This window comes from Podarcis pityusensis (genome assembly GCF_964106645.2).
Source record: "Podarcis pityusensis genome assembly, chromosome: 5".
Lineage (NCBI taxonomy): Eukaryota > Metazoa > Chordata > Lepidosauria > Squamata > Lacertidae > Podarcis > Podarcis pityusensis.
Genome location: NC_138032.1, coordinates 79,268,714 through 79,287,366, shown reverse-complemented (window position 1 = coordinate 79,287,366; position 18,653 = coordinate 79,268,714). Strand labels below are relative to the sequence as shown.

The following is an 18,653-nucleotide window of genomic DNA, read 5'->3' as shown; positions in this document are numbered from 1 at the left end:
ACCCCCTGCAATCTAGGAATCTCAGCTAAAGCAAGAAATGGGGGCAAAGAGAGCTATCGGCTTGCCTAGCATAGGAGCCAACTCCTAGGGGCTGAGGTCCTTTGCCCCCTCCCCCAAAAAATATTTGCGGGGGCCCCACCCCCAAAGTTGATGGGTATTGCCATTCAAATGATCTGTGCGCACCGTGTCTTGTGATCGATTGTGTGGGGTAGGGCTTACCTCCCCCCCCCCCCAAATATTTTATTCAAGTTGGCACCCCTGTTGCCTAGTGAGTTGCCCCAGTGAACTCTGCGTTATCACTTGGTTCTTTCCTTCTTTTTCTTTTCACCTTCCCAAGCCTGTCTACAGCAACTAGTCCTTGCAACGCTAGTCCATCCGCCTTTACGAGTCCCGGACCCGGCGCTCGAGCCACCCGCTCGGGCAGGCATTCCGCGCCAGAGGTGTAGCCGCCGCCGCCGCGCCCTGCTGGCTCCTCCCCGTCTCCGCGCACCCGCGCGCCTCTTTGGGCATGCAGCCGCAGTAGGAGTGCAAGACTCGCCCGGAACGCCAGCCGCTCCGGAACCGACCAGGCAGCAGCGGCGGCTGCCCACCCACCCATCCACCTACCCACCCCACTCCTTACCGGATCTCCCCCCTCCCACTCCAAAGGGGGGTTGCCCGGATCGTTCCGCTATCTTTGTGCGCAATAAAGAAACCACCCCGAGGCTTGGCCACGGGGAGGCGGCATCCTCGCCACCGCCCCCCTACTCTCAGCGCACCAGCCTCTCCCGCACCCCCAACATGCTGCAATAGGAGCGCTCAGCCTCCGGGAAAGAGGGCTGCCTGCCCGGCCAAAGGGGGCGCCGAGACCCGCGCGGAACAGTCCTGGCCGCCTCCCTCGGCAGGATTATTATTCCCAATAAGGAATATATATTTTTGGTGTACAGTATGTGTGATTTTTCCCACCCCTCCGCCTTAGCCACCCCCTTTCCCCGCTTCATGTAACTGCTGGAAGCTCCTTTGATTGAGTAGCTTTGTTTTAATGATTATTTCCCCCCTCCCGGATCCGGATCCAGTTTGGATGTCGCCTTGGACTTGTCAGCAATGCCGGGCTGGTGGTGGCGGCGGCGGCAGCGGCTCCCGGTTCTCCCGCCGCGTCTGCGCCTCAGCTCGCTCGCTTGCTCGCTCTCCTTTCCCTCCGCGCTGCCTTCGGATTGGTCTCTCCGCTTTAAAGTGCTGTCCAAGGGTTGGCTGCAGGGCTGCTGAATAACAGGTGCAGTTTGCTGCTCCGTCGCTTCGGGGAGGAGGAGGAGAAGGAGGTGGGGGGGCAGGGGGGGAAAAGAAGGAAAGAAAGCCCAGCAGCCGAGGAATGTCGCCGCTGCTGCTCCAGCCGCCGCTGCTTCTGCTTGGGGGGTGGGGTGGAAAGGGGGGCATCTTCAACATCATCACCCAAAAGCAGGAGCCAGAGGAGCTTGTTTTTCCCACTCCCGCTTCCGTATGGAGAAATGGGTTTCGTGATTGTTGCTGAATGCGGTTCTCTGGGCTAGGAACGAGAAGGGGGAGACAGAAAAAGCACCACACCAGCCCCAGCACCCAAGGATCATCATCATCACCATCGAAGGAGGTGGATTTTTGGGGACTGCTGTTTTGGGTTCGTGCGGGAAGAAGCGCCGCGGATTCCTCATTTTTTTTGGGGGGGGATAAGAGGGGGGGGAATCGAAGGTAAAAAAGAAGGCTACTTCAGCACTGCTGGAGGATGGGGAGAGCTCGGCCATTCCAGCTGATTCAGCAGCGGTTGTGTGAATGCGTGTGGATGTGTATGTGATGGGGGGGGGGTTACAGAGCTCTAGGTTGAATGGGGAAATGTCCTTTCGGTAACTGACGGCAGCTTCCCCCTCCGTTCTGTGGGATCTTCTTCTTTCTCCCTCCCCACCCCTCCCTCCCTCCCTCTGTGGCTCGCTCGCTCTCTTTCTCGCCTTTGCGCGCCCCCTCCCTCGCCGCCTTTGCTCCGCATGCTTCTCGCTCCCCCCCGATGCCTTTTCTTTCTCCGGGGGGAGGGTGTGCCAGGCCCCTAGGAGGATGAGCGAAGGGGTCTCCTCTCCTCCGGGTGCCGCAGCTGGTGCCGAGGAGGGGGCGGCGGCCGGAGCCGGGGGTCCCGCGGGCGGCGGCGGCGATGGGGGCGCCGACCCGGCGGCCCGCGAGGTGCGCTGCAGCGACTGCATCGTGTGGAACCGGCAGCAGACGTGGCTGTGCGTGGTGCCCCTCTTCATCGGCTTCGTGGGCTTGGGGCTCAGCCTGATGCTGCTCAAGTGGATCGTGGTGGGCTCCGTCAAGGAGTACGTGCCCACCGAGCTGATGGATTCCAAAGGCATCGAACAGGACCCCTTCTTCCTCTCCAAGCAGCCCACCACGCCGCCCAAAAGCGTGGACACCACCACCACCAGCACGGCCACTACCACCACGTCGAGGACACCCAATCGGATAAGTACCCGCCTCACCACCATGACCAAGGCGCCCACCCGCTTCCCGGGCACCCGGGGCCCGATCCGCGCCGGCCTGCCGAGATCCACCACGGCGCGCCACACGGTCGCGCCCCCGACCGTCCTTGCCACCACCACCACCGCTGTCCCTTTCAGCACCACCATCCTGATTTCCCGCCCTGCGCCTGGCACCCCTGGGACCCAGCCTCTGCCCATCTGGCCCACTGCGGCATACACTACCTCCTCCTACAAGACCTATCTTCAGGACTCTGCTCCGTCCTGGACCTTATCCCCCTTCCAAGAGGCCAGCACCACCACCACGCCAGAGGCCAACACCAGCCCCAAATACCGTAAGTGAGACCAAACTTCTTGCTTTGCGTCAATAGGGGGAAGGCTTCCCCCTTCCCTTTTTTGGAATCCGGGTTGTTGGCGTCTGGGTGATTCTTTATGTATATATATATATGGAGGGGGTGGGGTGCTGTTGAAATGTCTCTGTTCTAGACCTGATTTCGAGTGCTTGTAACTTGGTGCAAATACCCAAAGGCATCCAGGCTTCCTTGAAGTTTGTCTGGGCTTTTCTTTCAGCCTGGATTCTTTCAGGAGAGATTCCCTCCTCTTTTGGATGTTTGTGATGGTGATGATGATGGAGATGTAACTCTCCTAATGGGTCCTTGGAGGTGGAATTCATTCACAAGACAACAGAGAGAGAGAGAGAGAGAGAGAGAGAGAGAGAGAGAGAGGAGCCAACCCCCACCTCGTCATTTCTGGCTTTGCCTTACCCCACCCTCCAAAGCAAAATCAACGCACACACCCAATTCAAGAGGAAAAAGGAATGTAGCAGGTTTGGGGACCTCACCAGTGGTCCTTTCAAGGGCTTTTGTTAGCGGCCTGGGCTGGAGGGAGAAAAATGCTGACCTTGATGGTTCTGTGGCTTATAAGGAGATGAAGAGGAAGTTAAAACTGAGAGCTAGTGCTTTGGACTGGAGCTTTGGCTAGGTTGTGCTCAGGATTGTTTGACAAGGGGTGTGTGCCTCTGTCCTGGTGTGTTTGTCTTCACCTTCCCATTCCCCTCCCACCTTTAGAAAAGACAAGACAAGAAATGCTTTCCAGCCCAACTGTGATCCACAGTCCCTTCCCCAGGGTGCTGCGCCATTGCAAAATAATGAGCCCCAATTCCATTTCAGGAGAATGGAGGAGAGAGCACACCTCATGAATATATGCATCAGCTCAGGGAAGTCGCCTTTCTCTTCCTGTGAAGCTCGCTCCAGCCTCATCAAACGAGTGCATCTATGAAGGAGATATATATATATATATATATATATATATATATATAGTGTGGGGGGGATATTTCCTAGGCAGATAGGTGGATGGGTGGGGATCTTTCCTCCCCCCTCTTATTAGACTACTAGGCTATTGGTTTCCAGCACTAACACACACACCCCAATCCATTCTCCTCACCCCTCTCATTTGAAAATGAGGATTGGGTACATTCTCTTGTGAAGGTTATCTAGGACAAATATCATCACAATCCTCTCTCTCTGCTCAGCCAACTTCTGGGTACCACTATTTAAGGAGTGGAGGGCCTGTGATCATAACTGGGTATTTGTCTGTCTTCTTTGATATGGTAGAGCAAGCTAGAAGCTGGGTTGCTACATGAAGATGGGAATCCTGTACTTACCAGTGAGTAAGTTCCATAGAACTCAGCAGAGCTTACTTCTGAGTAGGCAGACATAGACTTACACTGTAAATCCCATTCTGAACCAATTTTATTACCCTGCACTCTCTTCCCAATCTGATGGGTTTGCTTATTTAAATAATTTGTTCCCTCTTTGTTCTTTCTCAAATATTCCTTTAAAGCTGTTTGCTGCTCATAATCTAGGCTGAAGAGCAATATGTGGGAGCCAAGGGATGCTATGGTTTGAGGAAATCAAGCAAAGGGTGTGTGTGGAATTAACCTGGGGGAATCAGCCCAAGAGGATAGAGTACATGAGATGGTCAGTGAGAGGTAGTATATCCTGTGGTCAACAGGCAAGAGGCAGCTGGAAGGTTGTTAAGTTGCATTTGGCTAGTGTCCTTTTTGTGATTTGGGGAGGGTGTTCCTTCCTTTACAGAAAATGAAGCTGAAATGCAGAAACACACCTTCCTCACTCCTCTCCTTGCTTCCCTCCATAGACTGCCTGATTTTTCATGTTATGCCCCCTCTTGCGTTTGAAGCTCCTTCGGAGCAGAAACCTATCTGGTATTTCCCAGATGCATTTATTGTCTGCTGCTGGACAGGCAGGATGTTGTGAAATTTGGAAATGCTACCCTGCAGCCTATTCCCCCCCCCATCTAATTCCCTCCCCCAGTCCAACTCCGTCTGTAAGAAGACTGGTAAATCCACTATGATTTTCTAACCTTGCTGAGTCCTTAGATTATAGAACCTGCTTAATAGATGACTGTCAGCTGGCAGGACCTACTACCCACCCTAACCAGCCCATTTTCTCTTTCTCTCTCTCTCTAATACACACACACACACACACACACACACACAAACACACACACCCCGTGGCACACATATGTTCAAGGACTGTTTATGTTTGCAAGCAATCCTTGGTCCAGATCTTGCTAATATAACTGTTTAAATCAGAGTTTAGACCTTTGTGTTCCCTCCCTCTTCGCTCTTCCCTGCCCCCTGCAGCTTTGCTAAAGCACAAAATATAAGAAGTGCAAATCCACCAGAAATTGACCCTGTTTGAGCACATTGATAGCCTGTGATTATCATTAACGGGAGATTAAATAGATTACATAAAAAAGGATTGGAATTTATAGGGCATGTGGAATTCCTCTCCCTCCCCCACCCTCTCCAAAGCTGCACAATTTTCTGTTTCACATAATCTTTCTATTAGGTTACAGTGGGAACAGAATGGAAGTGATACTGTAATTTTTCCTTGGTGGGTGCTCAACCTTCTGACCTGATATCTACATCTTTCACTCACTTTGATCCTCAATTCTCCCCCTTCCATTTTAAGGCCTTTTGTAGGAAAGGGGGAAAACGTAGATAAAAGGAATACATTCAAATACATTAGTTTCTGGACTCAGCTGTCTGTTTCTGCTCTTCCTATGACTCTGTTTCTTGATAATAATAGTAATAATAATAATAATAACAAGAAAAGATAAAAACTGGGTCTACAGTATTGTGTGAATATGAATATATATATATAAGAGAATGCTGAGCAAATTCTTGTGTGACAGTCTTGATGGGAGAAAGGCACACACTAAAGGCAAATATGCAGTGCTCTGTTTAACTACTAATATTTTTTAAAAAACGGAAGTGCTGTGGAGGGGTAAGGTTCAGGATATCTCACAGAATTCTCAGCACCACATTTCCCAGGATTCACTAGGGGAAGCCGTGGTGGTTTAAAGGGGCATACAAGCATCAGAGATATTGCATTGTAGGTAGGCCTTGCGAATGTCTTCCTGGTGTTTTTGAAAGAGGAGTGCCTGATATGAATTCATGTGGAGTGATGTTTGAGACCTTTGCTGGTTTTTTTAAAGGGCTTTCCCCCCCCCCCCATCATTTTTCTGTTACAGCTGTTATGAACAATGAACAATCATTTACTCAGAGTCATCCACTCTTCTTTATCTGTAGAAACAAGCAAGACCCATATGCAATCAGCCCCCTTGGTGTTAATTCAGAATCTTATTTTAATTTTATTCCTTAGCACATAGGTGACTCAAAATGAGACACCAGCCACAATAACAAAGACTTTGCCAAACTTGTTCCCTCCAGAATTTGTAGAGCTACAAAGAATCGTAGAATTGGAAGGGAACCCGAGGGATATCTAGTCCAACCACCTCCAATGCAAGAATCTCAACTAAAGCATCCATGTCAGATGACCATCCAAATTCTGCTTAAAAACCTCCAAGGAAGGAGAATCCACCACCTCTTTTGGGAGTCTGCTCCACTGTCAAACAGCTTTTACCATCAGAAATTTCTTCTTGATGTTTAGTCGGAATCTCCTTTCTTATAACTTGAATCCATTGGTTCAGGTCCTAGCATCCAGAGCAGGCGAAAACAAGCTTGCTACATTCTCCACATGACAGCCCATTAGATGTTTGAAGATGACTACCATCTTTGCCTTCAATCTCCTCTTTACTAGGCTAAACATACCAAATTCTCTCAACTGTTCCTCATAACTCTCTTCCTTGCTGGCCTGCGCTGGCTAGGGTTGATGGGAGTTGTAGTCCAATAATATCTGGAGGACACAAGGTTGTTGGAAGCTGCCACAATTTTATTTATTTATTAAATTTGCATAAAGGAAGCCTGAGTTGTAGATGTGAAGAATGAAAACAGACAAACAATGGACTCTGTAGTTGCTTTGGTTTCTTTCAGGGCAACACACCCATTTGTATATGGTAACAAGAGGCTGGGAGTGTAGCAGTAGCATCACTAGGGTGGAACAGTAGGAGCACTTGCTCTCAGTACAAACTGGATGGAGCAGTAAAGTTTAATCAAAGATCTTGTATTGGCAGTGTGTTATAATACAGTGGTACCTCAGGTTAAAAACACATCGGTTTACAAACACTTTGGGTTACAGACTCTGCTAACCCGGAAGTAGTACCTTGGGTAAGAAGTTTACCTCAGGATGAGAACAGAAATCATGCGCGGGCGGTGCGGCAGCAATGGGAGGCCCCATTAGCTAAAGAGGTACCTCAGGTTAAGAACAGTTTCAGGTTAAGAACTGACCTCCGGAATGGATTAAGTTTGTGACCAGAGGTACCACTGTAATTTTAATACAATGTTGCCTTGCCAGAAGGCTTGGTGAGGGCAGCAGACCTGGAAGAATAGCTTCTCACTGGACCAGCATTTGCAGCCTAACACAGAAAACATATTCATACATAGTCATACTGGGGGGGGGGGGTGGATGACTAGAGCAGTGAGGTCCCCCCCCCCATAAGAGTTCCTGAACAGGAGAATTCCATTTGCACAGTGACAACTTGGCATTTCAGCATCAACTGGCCCCATTTTATGGGGTGGGGTAGGAGTGTTACAGGATTGGAAATCTGCCCTGATTGCAAAAATGGAACAGAGGTGAGGAAACTGTGGCTCTCCAGATGTTGTTGGAATACAACTTACTTCAGCCCCAGCCAGCATGGCTTATGGTCAAGAGTGGGGGGAGTTGAAGTCCAAGAACATCTGGAAGGCAAATGATTCCCCATCCCTGCATGAGAGTGCAGACTCTGATAGAAGAGGTGGCGATGATTTTCCATCTTCTGTGCAGCAAAAGGGAGAGAAACTCAAAACTATAAACGACTGAAGGGAGCCTTGGCATTAAAAATACAAAACAAAGACCTGGGACTCCAGGATTACAGTGGTAACTCTGGATATGAACGGGATCCGTTCCAGATCCCCATTCGCATCCTGAAGCGAACATAACCCGTGCTTGCATGGGTCGCGATTCGCCGCTTCTGCGCATGCGTGTGACATCATTTTGACTGTCTGCGCATGCGTGAGCGGCAAAACCTGGAAGTAACGTCTTCCATTACTTCCGGGTCGCCGCGGAGCGCAACCCGAAAGTGCTTAACCTGAAGCATATTTAACCCGAGGTATGACTGTATAGGGAACTAATCCTGAACCAGAAACCAACTATATCCTGAACCGGAAACCATATTAACTAAAAGGAAAACACACCCCTTTAACCTTATTTTAAGAGTTCCTACTATAAAGTGAAACGATTCCCTCCTCCCCATAATATATGCTCTTCTAGGGCTGAAAGCATTGATCAAATTAGTATATAAATCGACAGGTTCATGCACTGCAGATTAAAAATTGATTACAGGATTGAAATTAGAAGCGCCCTGTTTTATGCTGTTGTTGTTGCATACAGTATATGCCTCTGCAGCTCCTCAGTCAATTGATGTGCTGCAGTTAATTTTCCAAACACTTGCCTGTGTTATTTAGTTGAGAGAAACAGTAATCTGCTTTCAGTTCCTCAGAAGATCACTTGCAGTTGGTATAATAATGTAATATTTAATCTGTTAATGATGCTGTTTAATCAGACACAAGCAAGACAGTCAATTGACTGAGGAAACTAACTAGTTGATAGCCTTAGAGTCCACCCCCCTTTGATATTTTTGGTTCTACAGTGACTTTGTTGCTATGTAAAACTGAATTATACTCAGACTAGGTCTCCAGCAAGAATTCATCAGCGCAGTGAAACTGCTTCCTCTTGCATTAATTTATGGCCTAGCAGAGAAACAAAGAGCAGCCAAAGCTGGATCACATAATGCAGAAGAGCCAAAATAGAGCAATGTTCCAGAAATTGTAATCAATACCCTTTTGAGAAATAGAACAGAGAAAGCTCTTTCTATGAGCCTGAACTGCTATCCGAGGTTGCTTTAATTTCCTTCTCGTTCTCATTCAGAAATATAAAGCTTACCTACTGCAATCAATTATGTGCAGCTAGTAAATGCTCATCATTATTATGAGAAGAGTGTGTGTGGAAAGAAGTCCATTAAATTGCAGAGGCCCCTGTGGGTGTTTTGCAAAGAGTGCACATAGACACATTGCCCTCCTCCCCTCACATGGGATTCTTGTGCATGGAGGCAGAAACAAGGTTGGTGGGGAAGCCCCAGGAGCAATGTTTTTTGTTTTGTTTTTTGCCTCTCAGGAGTACCTAGGAACCATTCATTTTATTATGGCATAAAGTATAAGGGTGCACTGATGTAAGGTTACGACTGCCCCCCAGGGAAGCCCAGTCTGGGATCAGTTTTGCCTCTTTGCAACTATGTCCAGAACCAGACACCATCTCCATTTCCTTCATCTGTCTGTCCCTGCCATTGCTTCTGTTTCTTGGTGTTATGCTAGAATGTGTGGTGGAGCCTTGGAAACACCAGAGTGTGTTGGCATGTTGGGCTTTGAAGAGTGTGACAAGCGAGAGAATGTTGACACACGACTATTACATAGATAAAGCATGATATTGATGGTGATACCACCTGTTCAAGAAATCAGGGTTGGGTTTTTGGATTTCTGAGGGAAGAGGGGAAGAATCTAATATTTTGATTTCAGGAGAGTTTTATTGAGATAGTGTTGTATTTTAATGAGACATTTAATTTTAAAATATTGATGACAGGGCTGAGGGGGAATGATCAGCAGCAGGTTTACATGGACAGTAAACCCCTCAGAGGCGAAGGCGCACACTGCTGAAAGCCTGCTCTCTTCACAGCCCATAAAACACTTCCCAGGTCAGTTGACACATCATTTACAAGTGTGGTGAGACCTTGATCACAACCGAACTGAAGCCAAGGCATTTATTTCATTGGACAGCAGATTAGGCCCTGAGCATGCAAAGGAATTATTAACACATTCTGGAAATCTAAGCAGAAATATGTTTCTCTCCTTCTGCTGTTTTTTTTAAAATAATTCTTATTACACATACACACACGTATTATTACATATACACACACACACAGTGGATTACAATTACTGTAAAGCAATTTTTTATTTAAAAAACCCCAGAATAATTAAATTCATAGACACACATCCAGATATATACTGAAGTCCATTCTGAGTTGAACCTTGCTTCCTTGGAAAATGTATTAGTGAAATTCTTGTCTGAAACAATACTGATCTGCATATGAACAGACAATGCTGCTGCATCAAACAACAACAACAACAACAACCCACCACTTCATCTACCTCAATATGAGCTACTTTTAACTAGAGATGTCAGTGATTAAACCTGGATTCTTCTGCATCAGTGTTGGGGAAGTTCAGGCCTGGGGCCCCTCTAAATCTGACCTCTGGGATTCTCCCCAGGCCACACATCTTCTCAGGCCACACCCCCTTCTAGCCTTGCTTTGAACCCTCCTTGGGTGTTTTTTGTTTGGCCGGGGTGTGTCCTTGAAGGCTGATCATGCCGCTAGCTTCCTTGGATGAAGGATAGTGAGGGGTCTATAGGTGGCTGCAGAAGCTAGCATATTTTTCAAGGGTACATTTTGTGTTCATTGCTCCACTCACCTTTGCTCCTGATCCAGTGTATCACTAGCATACACCCTTTGGAAAGTTTTCCCGAAGATAATGCATCCAATAGGCTGAAGAAGACCCATGAGAGGGCACTTTACCAAGAGGTGGAGCTGCCCTCTTTTTGTATGCAGCTGAACCTACAATGCAATCTTTTAGAAAGCCCAAGGCATTTTGGTACCTGAGGCGTTATATCCATATGGCATGTTAGGGCAGAGTTGGTGGTAATGGAACAGAAACCAGAAGCTGCCTTTGGAAGACCTTTGGTGCCTCTGGCTCAATACTGTCTATACAGACTGGCAGTGGCTCTCCAGAGGTCTTCCCAAAAGCCTTGCAGTGAAAATAATAGAATACTAGTACCTGATGCCCTGGCCCACTCCAGGGATGCCTCTCGCAAAGGGCCTTCCTAGGCAGCCAGTTAGCAGTTCTCTGTACAGGGCCCACCAGTCTGCACAGACTCCCTGGGGACTGAAGTGGAAAAGGGATATTTTTACACACACCAATAAAGCTTTGTACATGCCAAGAGGTGCTGTCCAAGGTCTTCTGCACTCTGCACACAGGGTGGTAAGGTGCAGCGTGTATTGGGCCACATCCTGACATCACCTGAGTCACCACATGTCATCTTGGGGAATGTATCTCAGCTTGTGTGGTCACTAGGGGCAGTGAAATGGCTTGGGGAGGGGAGAACTTGGCTGTGTAGTAGACCAGGGGTTGCCACAGGCACACTGCAACCAAACACATGATGCAGTTTACTCAATTAGCTACAGCAGAATGTTTGTTTCCAGCCTCATTCCAATGGAGGACCCTGGGGATGCTGTGGGCATCAATGAAGACCTCTGCAAGTAGATGTGTGCCCAAAGGCACCCCACTAGCAGCTCTGGTAGTTGACTCGGACTTATATATGATGCATTCATGACCAAACTAGATGTAGCATAGGAGACAAATCGAGTATTTCATGATGGCTGGATGCAACTGTGGGGCCTCTGAATTTGATCAGAGCAGCAGCCAGCAAAGCATTTTCCTGGTAAAAACAGGCCTCCTAATTTACTTTCTTACTTGCAGAGGAAAGGTCTATGTAAATTTTCCTGCATGGAGAACACAAAACTGGGGGTGATATACAGTCTGCAAAGAGATTTGTTTTGCCCCCTGGCTCCAAATGAATTTGGAGGCCTCACCATAACTGCATTGAATTTTAAAGGGTGGCGGTGTCAGGTTATACTGTATAGATCTCCTGTGTCAGGTCAGGCCTAGTTTGGCCCTAAGACAGTCCAGCTTCTATCAAGAATGTGGTACTTTGGTGCTCTGGCCAAATAAGTGGAATAATTAGCGACACTGCTTGTACATGGGTCATATCTCTGAAGGATTCTGCTGTGCTTTCATGTTGACAGCTAAAGGCCAGTCTTTGCCAGCAGTGATTAGAAACAGGACTTTCCAACTGAATCAGAGGCTATGTCTCTAAAAGGTAAAGGTACCCCTGACCATTAGGTCCAGTCGCAGACGACTCTGGGGTTGCGCACTCATATCGCTTTACTGGCCAAGGGAGCCGGCATTTGTCCACAGACAGTTTTTCTGGGTCATGTGGCCAACATAACTAAGCCGCTTCTGGCGAACCAGAGCAGTGCACGGAAACGCTGTTTACCTTCCCGCCAGAGTGGTACCTATTTATCTACTTGCAGTTTGACAAGCTTTTGAACTGCTAGGTGGGCAGGAGCTGGGACTGAACAATGGGAACTCACCCCATTGTGGGGATTCGAACCGCCAACTTTCCGATCAGGAAGCCCTAGGCTCTGTGGTTTACGCCACAGCACCACCTGCGTCCCAAGCCTTTTGTCCCAGGGTAGGGTCTGAGGGTAAATGATGCAACCTCCTTGCCAGAAATAAGCAGGTTAGAGTGTGTTCAGTACCTGGACAAGAGATTTTGCCAGAACCTCATAGAATCATAGAATTGTAGAGTTGCAAGGGTCATCGAGTCCAACCCCTTGCAATGCAGGAATCCTTCCCACGGCCATCCCTGGGTGGTTTTGAACCACAGCCAGATGCACTGAACCATTGCACCACTGGGGGCTGTATGCCCCCTTCAGTTCTATGTCAAAAGAAAGGTGGGATGTGATAGATAGATATAGATAGATAGATTAGATAGATAGATAGATGAGAGAGAGAGAGAGAGAGAATAAGGGTTGCCAAGCCTATCCAGTATTTACTTTTCTGTTAATTTGTCTGCACAGAAAACTGCAAAAACAAGGGGGAAAGTTTATGTCAGGAGTCATGTTTTATTTATTTTGTTTTATACAAACACACACACACACACACACACACACACACACAGACACGCTTTGGGTTGTTTTTAAAAGGGAGGGGGTGTACCGTATAAGTCAGAGGCACTTTGTCCTTACAGATGTTGTTATTTTTTTAAAGAAACTTCATTGGAAATGTTTACTCCAAATTCAGATGAAATGATACTTGAAAACAGAAGCTGGCGAACTTCACACAGTCACCATACCTCTCTCTCTCAATTTCCTCACTGTCCAACCTGCCCACCCTGCTGTCAGTCTGCTGTGACCAGGAAGACATTTATTTGCCCCACCATCAAGCAAGGGAAGGACTATAACTCATTGGGGTATGCAGGAAGACCAAGGTTCAATCCTTGGCATTTTCATCAAAAATATAGTGATCTGGGAAAGGAGGTGGTGATCTGGTACCAGATGATAGGAAATATCTTCACCTGCTGCTGGTGGTGTTCAGAAGAGACAGTAATGGGATATAGGAACACAGGACCCTTGGGGCATTTATAAGTATTAGCACCTTAATCCAGGGACAATCTAGGCCTTCTTCAAAGCTTGGTCAGTGAGGGAACAGGCAAGATTTGAAATAGCAACATTTGGTGTGCTTGCTTTGGGCAGGTATTTGGATTTTTGCTTTATTCAACTGAAGGAAAGGGGAAGTTAAGCAAATGGACCGTTTTTGAGCCCCGCACCAGGAGGCAGAAGTGCTGCCTACTATCTCACTACTCTGAAGTTCTTAAGGCTTAAGAACATAATATCTGGGTCTGAGAGACTATTTAGAAATGAGAGCCAGTAGGTCACATTCAGAGAGCTTGTCTGTGAACTAGGAAGTCTCCAGTTCAAATTTCATCTCTGCCATGGCATTTCTATGCCTACTACAATTCTAAACAAACCTGCTTGGGAAAGTAAGCCCCATTGAACTCAGTGAGACTTACTCTAAGCAGGCATGCACAGGATTAGGCTGCATTTGGGCAAGGTAACATTGCTCAGCATCTTCCTCCATTTGCAGTAACATAGTGGGACATCTCCAAAAATAGTGGGACATGGTGCTGACATTATGTATGTGAAATATTTCATACACTCAAAAAGGGCACTATGTAGACAAAACATATTATCAATCTCTTATTTAAGTCATGATGGCATTTTATCAGCCAGTTGTTTTATTCCTGGTACTTCCAGAATAAGGATGGTCTGATGCAAAAGAAGAAAAGAGTCCCTGTACCTTTAATAGTTGCATAGATGCAGGGATTTCAGTTGTGTAGCTTGCTTAGCTTATAAAGGTGCAGAAGCTACTTTCCTACTCTGCATCTGGCTGCCCTATCCCACAATGCGATGTAGTGGGCAATCTCAAAATAGTTACATGTTCCTTTTAAATAATTAATCTATGCAAATTTTCACCAGCTGTTTTCTTTTCCTTGCTGGGAATGGGGGCAAACCTATCTTTAGTGTGTGTGGGGGGGGGTACTTTGACAATGGATGGACTTGTGCAAAAATTCCCAATTTTTGGATTTTAAGTCTCTTTAAAACCCACTTATAAGATAGTGTGCATTATATAGAATCCATATACAGCAAAGACTCAAACAAATTGTGTATATTATAGAGCAGAGGTAGGCAGAAGATAGGTTGGGATCTACTGGTAGATATTTTGGGGGAGACTGGCAAGGGATTTCTGATACACACACACTCCCCACACACAGTTGTATTACAGCAACACCAAAAAAAAACCTTTGTCCCTGTAAACTAAGTTGCTGAAACACAGTGCTTAGGTGAGAAGCAGAAGTGAAATTTTGCATGAAAGAGCTCATGAACTTGGTTCTGGCACTAACCACTTGCTCAGAGGCACCCTGTCCTTAATTCTTAGCATCAGTCTACACACCTGAATCACTAGTGCACTTTGCTCCAATTGATTGTTCTATACATACTTATTCAAAGGTAGGTCCTGATGAGTTCCATGGGACTTATTTCCATGTGAAGTGTGTGTAGTGTTGGGGAACCTGCAGCCCATGGGCCTAATGCCCTCAGTGTGGTATAGCCCAAACCATCCCCATCTGTCCATCGATTCGCATGCTATGATGTCAAGTGCCAGAAGGTAAACCCAAGAGGCTAAATAGAAAAGGAGGAATTGGGAGTGCGCTCTAAAGGTGTGTTCACATCACCATTTCCTATGGCTCCAGCATGTTCCCACCACAAGTATTTTTAAGCCAGGTTCACATGATGTTAGCCACAGTCCACCTGTATCCCATAGCTTTTGGAGAAATACTCCTTTTTGGTGTACCTTCCCTCAAATCAGCTTCCATCTGATTCCAAAATGGAAACTGCCATTCTTTTGTGGTGTGAACACTTCAGGCAACTTTTGTGCATGTGCTGATGACAGCATGGGTGCAGAAAGAAACTTCACTTGGTGTGTGGAAAGAAATAAACAGGTGAAGGCATCCCTTCCTCTGATGTGAACAGTGGCAGGAGAATGCAACGGGATATGCAACGGGGAGGAACAAACTTGCAGCATTTTGAGCCACGACTTCAAAGGAACAAAATCCTTTCGCTGCTCAACTCAAATTCAAGCTGCACCTGCAAAGGAAGACTGAGGATTCTCCCTCTGAAGTTGAATCACCTTTGAATTGAATTGAATTTATTACGGTCCCAGACCAGACTCACATACCGTGCTAAACAGATCAGAAACACAATAAAATTAAGTTTAAATTAACAATCAATATAACGATAAACAATACAATTATGGCAGCAGTTTAAATATGGTTTAAGACTTAATCTCTACCATATTATCTATAATTTGCTTCTAATGCCTTAGTCTTGTTCCCTAAGTTTTATGGCAACCGTGCAAAATTTGGCCACCTTTAACGTGATCTCTGGATCCTTGTCCTCTATCAGAGATTTTAAACATTGAGGTTCAGGCCCACTTGGAAAATCACCTTGTGTCAAGTGATGTTGAGTTACTGACACGTGGGAAGTCTCACTCCCTAGTCAAAGTGACAATTCCCTACCCCTGGTGTACAGGATTGTAATTTTATGCACACTTATTTAGGAGCAAGTGATCTTGCTTGCTTAGAAGAAGGCTGCATCAGGCTCAGTGGCACTTCTTTCTAAGTAACACCGTACAAGATTGGTCTGACTGACAACATACTGCCCCCTTTTTTTCTCTTTCTTCCTTTCTTCCTTTCTTCCTTTCTTTCTTTGTTATCCCAAAAGCTCCCACTTGAGGAGCACCTCCTTACTCTAGTGAGTAAGAAAAAGAATGAGACAAAGGGGAAAATTGATACACCCAAAGTAGAGGACCTTGTCAAAGTAGAGGACCTTGTCCACATCAACTTGAGGTTCCCTAATCCACCAGCCATGATTTGTTTAAAGACCTTGAAACTTGGTTATTATTTTTAATGGTGATGAGTAACCCTCTCAAGATGTGTGTCTGTTACTGAAAACTTACCTTTTGGCTTTGTTGTACTGATAGATCTAAATAGTTATCTTCAAAAGCTCTGCAGGCATTGGAATATCTCCTTGAGCTTCAAGGGACACTTTTAACATAATGCATTTTCTCTCTCTTTAAAATCTCAATGGCATGAAATCAGTTGGGTGTAAACACACACACCTCCACTCACAATTCACAACAGTTTGGTTCTCCCTCACTCCTCTGAAACTTTAGATTTCTAGCTCATTATAAACGGAGGCTTGATTGCTGGCTCTTACCAGACAGAGGGGCTGTAGCACTGCATAACAGCACACCATTAAATTAGCATTAATAGCAGTGAGCTTCTTTCACAGATCAGATCATTCTCAGGACTCGTAAAGCAAAGCAGCTGACCTAAGACAGACTGATTCTCTTGCAGTGTCTTCTGTGGTCTCTTTATGGGAACAGCAAAGGTTATTTTTCACTATTCCATTTGGAGGTGATTTAGACACACGCAGGGTAGCTGGGGGCTGCTGTTTTCCAAGATACAATCAGGATCTTAATGAAATCAATTTAGAATGATTTATATCCTGTAGCACTGTGATGTCTCAAAATGACCTTGCATTCTGCAACACTAATATTTTCCTACTCTTTGCATGCAATAAAAACCCATATAATTTATGATCTCTCCCTTTAAAAAGACAATTCTTGGTATTTCATCATAATTTATCATCACCAAGAAACAGAACCCAAGATTTGGCCATGGATGGAGAAGCTGTACATGCTCCATTTGAAGCGGGGGAGGGGGGGTCCCCTGGCACAGGGAACAAATTTAGGCTGTACCTTAGTATTGCCCCTGAGTAACACTTTATGTTCTTCCATTTAAGTGTATGGCAGTTACACTTGAGGAGGCTGTTGTAGTGAGAGCAAAACTTGTCCTCCATTCTGACAAGGTAACAGAGGCGGTTTCAGGGTAGCATGATCAGTTGGGCCGAACTGAGCACCGATGCCACAGAGGCCAATGCAGCAATGATGTAGAACAGAGTGCAAGAGGCATGCGGCACCGAATTTTAGCATTTCACAGGGTGCCAGTGAAATTTGAGAGCCTAAAGCATGCCACTGCAAGGTGGGCAGGGACTGACCCTCTCTGACAGAGATCCCACGGGAGGTGTGCCCTTAAATGTCCTGCATCCTTCAAAGCCTTTTGCAACATGTGTTTCTTCTTTAGAATGACTTTGGGGCTGACTGATGTGTTTGCATGTTGGGTTGGCTCAGTTTTCAGTTGCAGCCCAATCATACAATAGTTGCTCAGAACGAAGTCCCATGCAGTTCACTTAGACAGGTGTGCACAGAATTGAAACTTGGGTTAACTTTCATTACATATGCAGATAGTAAACTGCTTTGATGGAATTTTATGAAGAAGTGGTATATAAATTTTATGAAATAAATACTGTATTTTTCCGTGTATAAGACTAGATTCCCCCCCCTAAAAATAATATCAAAAATTAGGGGGTATCTTATACTCTGGGCCATCTCCCCCCATTTTCTTAAATCTGAGTCCCCCAAAATAGGGTGTGTCTTATAGACAGAAAAATATGGTACATGAGATAATTATGCTTCATTAAATTATAAACCAGAACATATTGATTAACTTCAGCTGGGTTACTACTATACTTTTATTAGGGTGCTTTTCTTTCTCTCCCCTCCCTGCATTTATTTTTTAACCTTCCTTAAATTTATTTCTTACCCTTTCCTTTAATTGAACTCCTGTTCCATTTATTTATAACTGATATATAGCATTATCCAAAGTCAGTCTTATTCAGAGAGTAGACCCATTGGAAACAATAGACACAACTAACATATTAATTAATTTAATATGTTAAATTATATTAAATTAAATTAAAAACATATCCATTAATTTCAGTGGATCTACTCTGAGCTTAACTTAGATACAAACAATATCTAAGTTGTTTTTATTTGTATGTAATGTTTGGAAATCTTAAGAACAAGCCCCTCTGAAAGGCTACATAATGCTAAAAACAACAGCACCCCCATCACAATAGGTCTGTGGATGAATGACTTGAGAATTGCAAATAAAGTAGCACTAAATTATTCCAGCTGTTTGGCATTGAACTCTTCCAGTAATAGCTACTAAACAAATAGCAACTAATGGATTTCCCCTATGCTATGCTATGTATGTGTGGTTATCCTCATCTCTCCCCCGCCTTTTATATTACGTTGGGAGGGGGGGAATTAATGCCCTCTCTAAAACTGTGAGTAGCTTTGCCATGGAGAAATGGGATTTTTGTTTGAATCTTGCCGAGATAAACTGCACTGAATTGGTATGGTAATTTTTCCTTCATTTAATAGTATCAAAGATAAAGGCTTTGCGGTGGCAGGGTTCAATGGGGCAAGAAACTTAACTGAGTGGATTATCCTTATGAAATTTCAGTACTACTGGCTTAGGTTGGAGGTGGCTTTATAATAACTGCATTTAGAAGCTGTGT

At 45.7% G+C, this 18,653-nt stretch overlaps 1 protein-coding gene across 3 annotated transcripts in view; it reads left to right on the top strand.

Moving 5' to 3' along the window:
* Positions 1–596: 596 nt before the first annotated feature.
* Positions 597–18,653, top strand: part of NRG3 (neuregulin 3) — a 611,141-nt gene continuing 593,084 nt past the window's right edge. For 2 of the 3 annotated variants that reach the window (XM_081004952.1, XM_081004951.1), the window contains exon 1: positions 604–2,809. In XM_081004952.1, coding sequence (XP_080861078.1) covers positions 2,059–2,809 — 751 coding nt within the window. In that variant the 5' untranslated portion in view covers positions 604–2,058. Of the gene's footprint in view, positions 2,810–18,653 lie in introns of all 3 variants that reach the window. The other variant, XM_081004950.1, reaches the window with a different exon arrangement.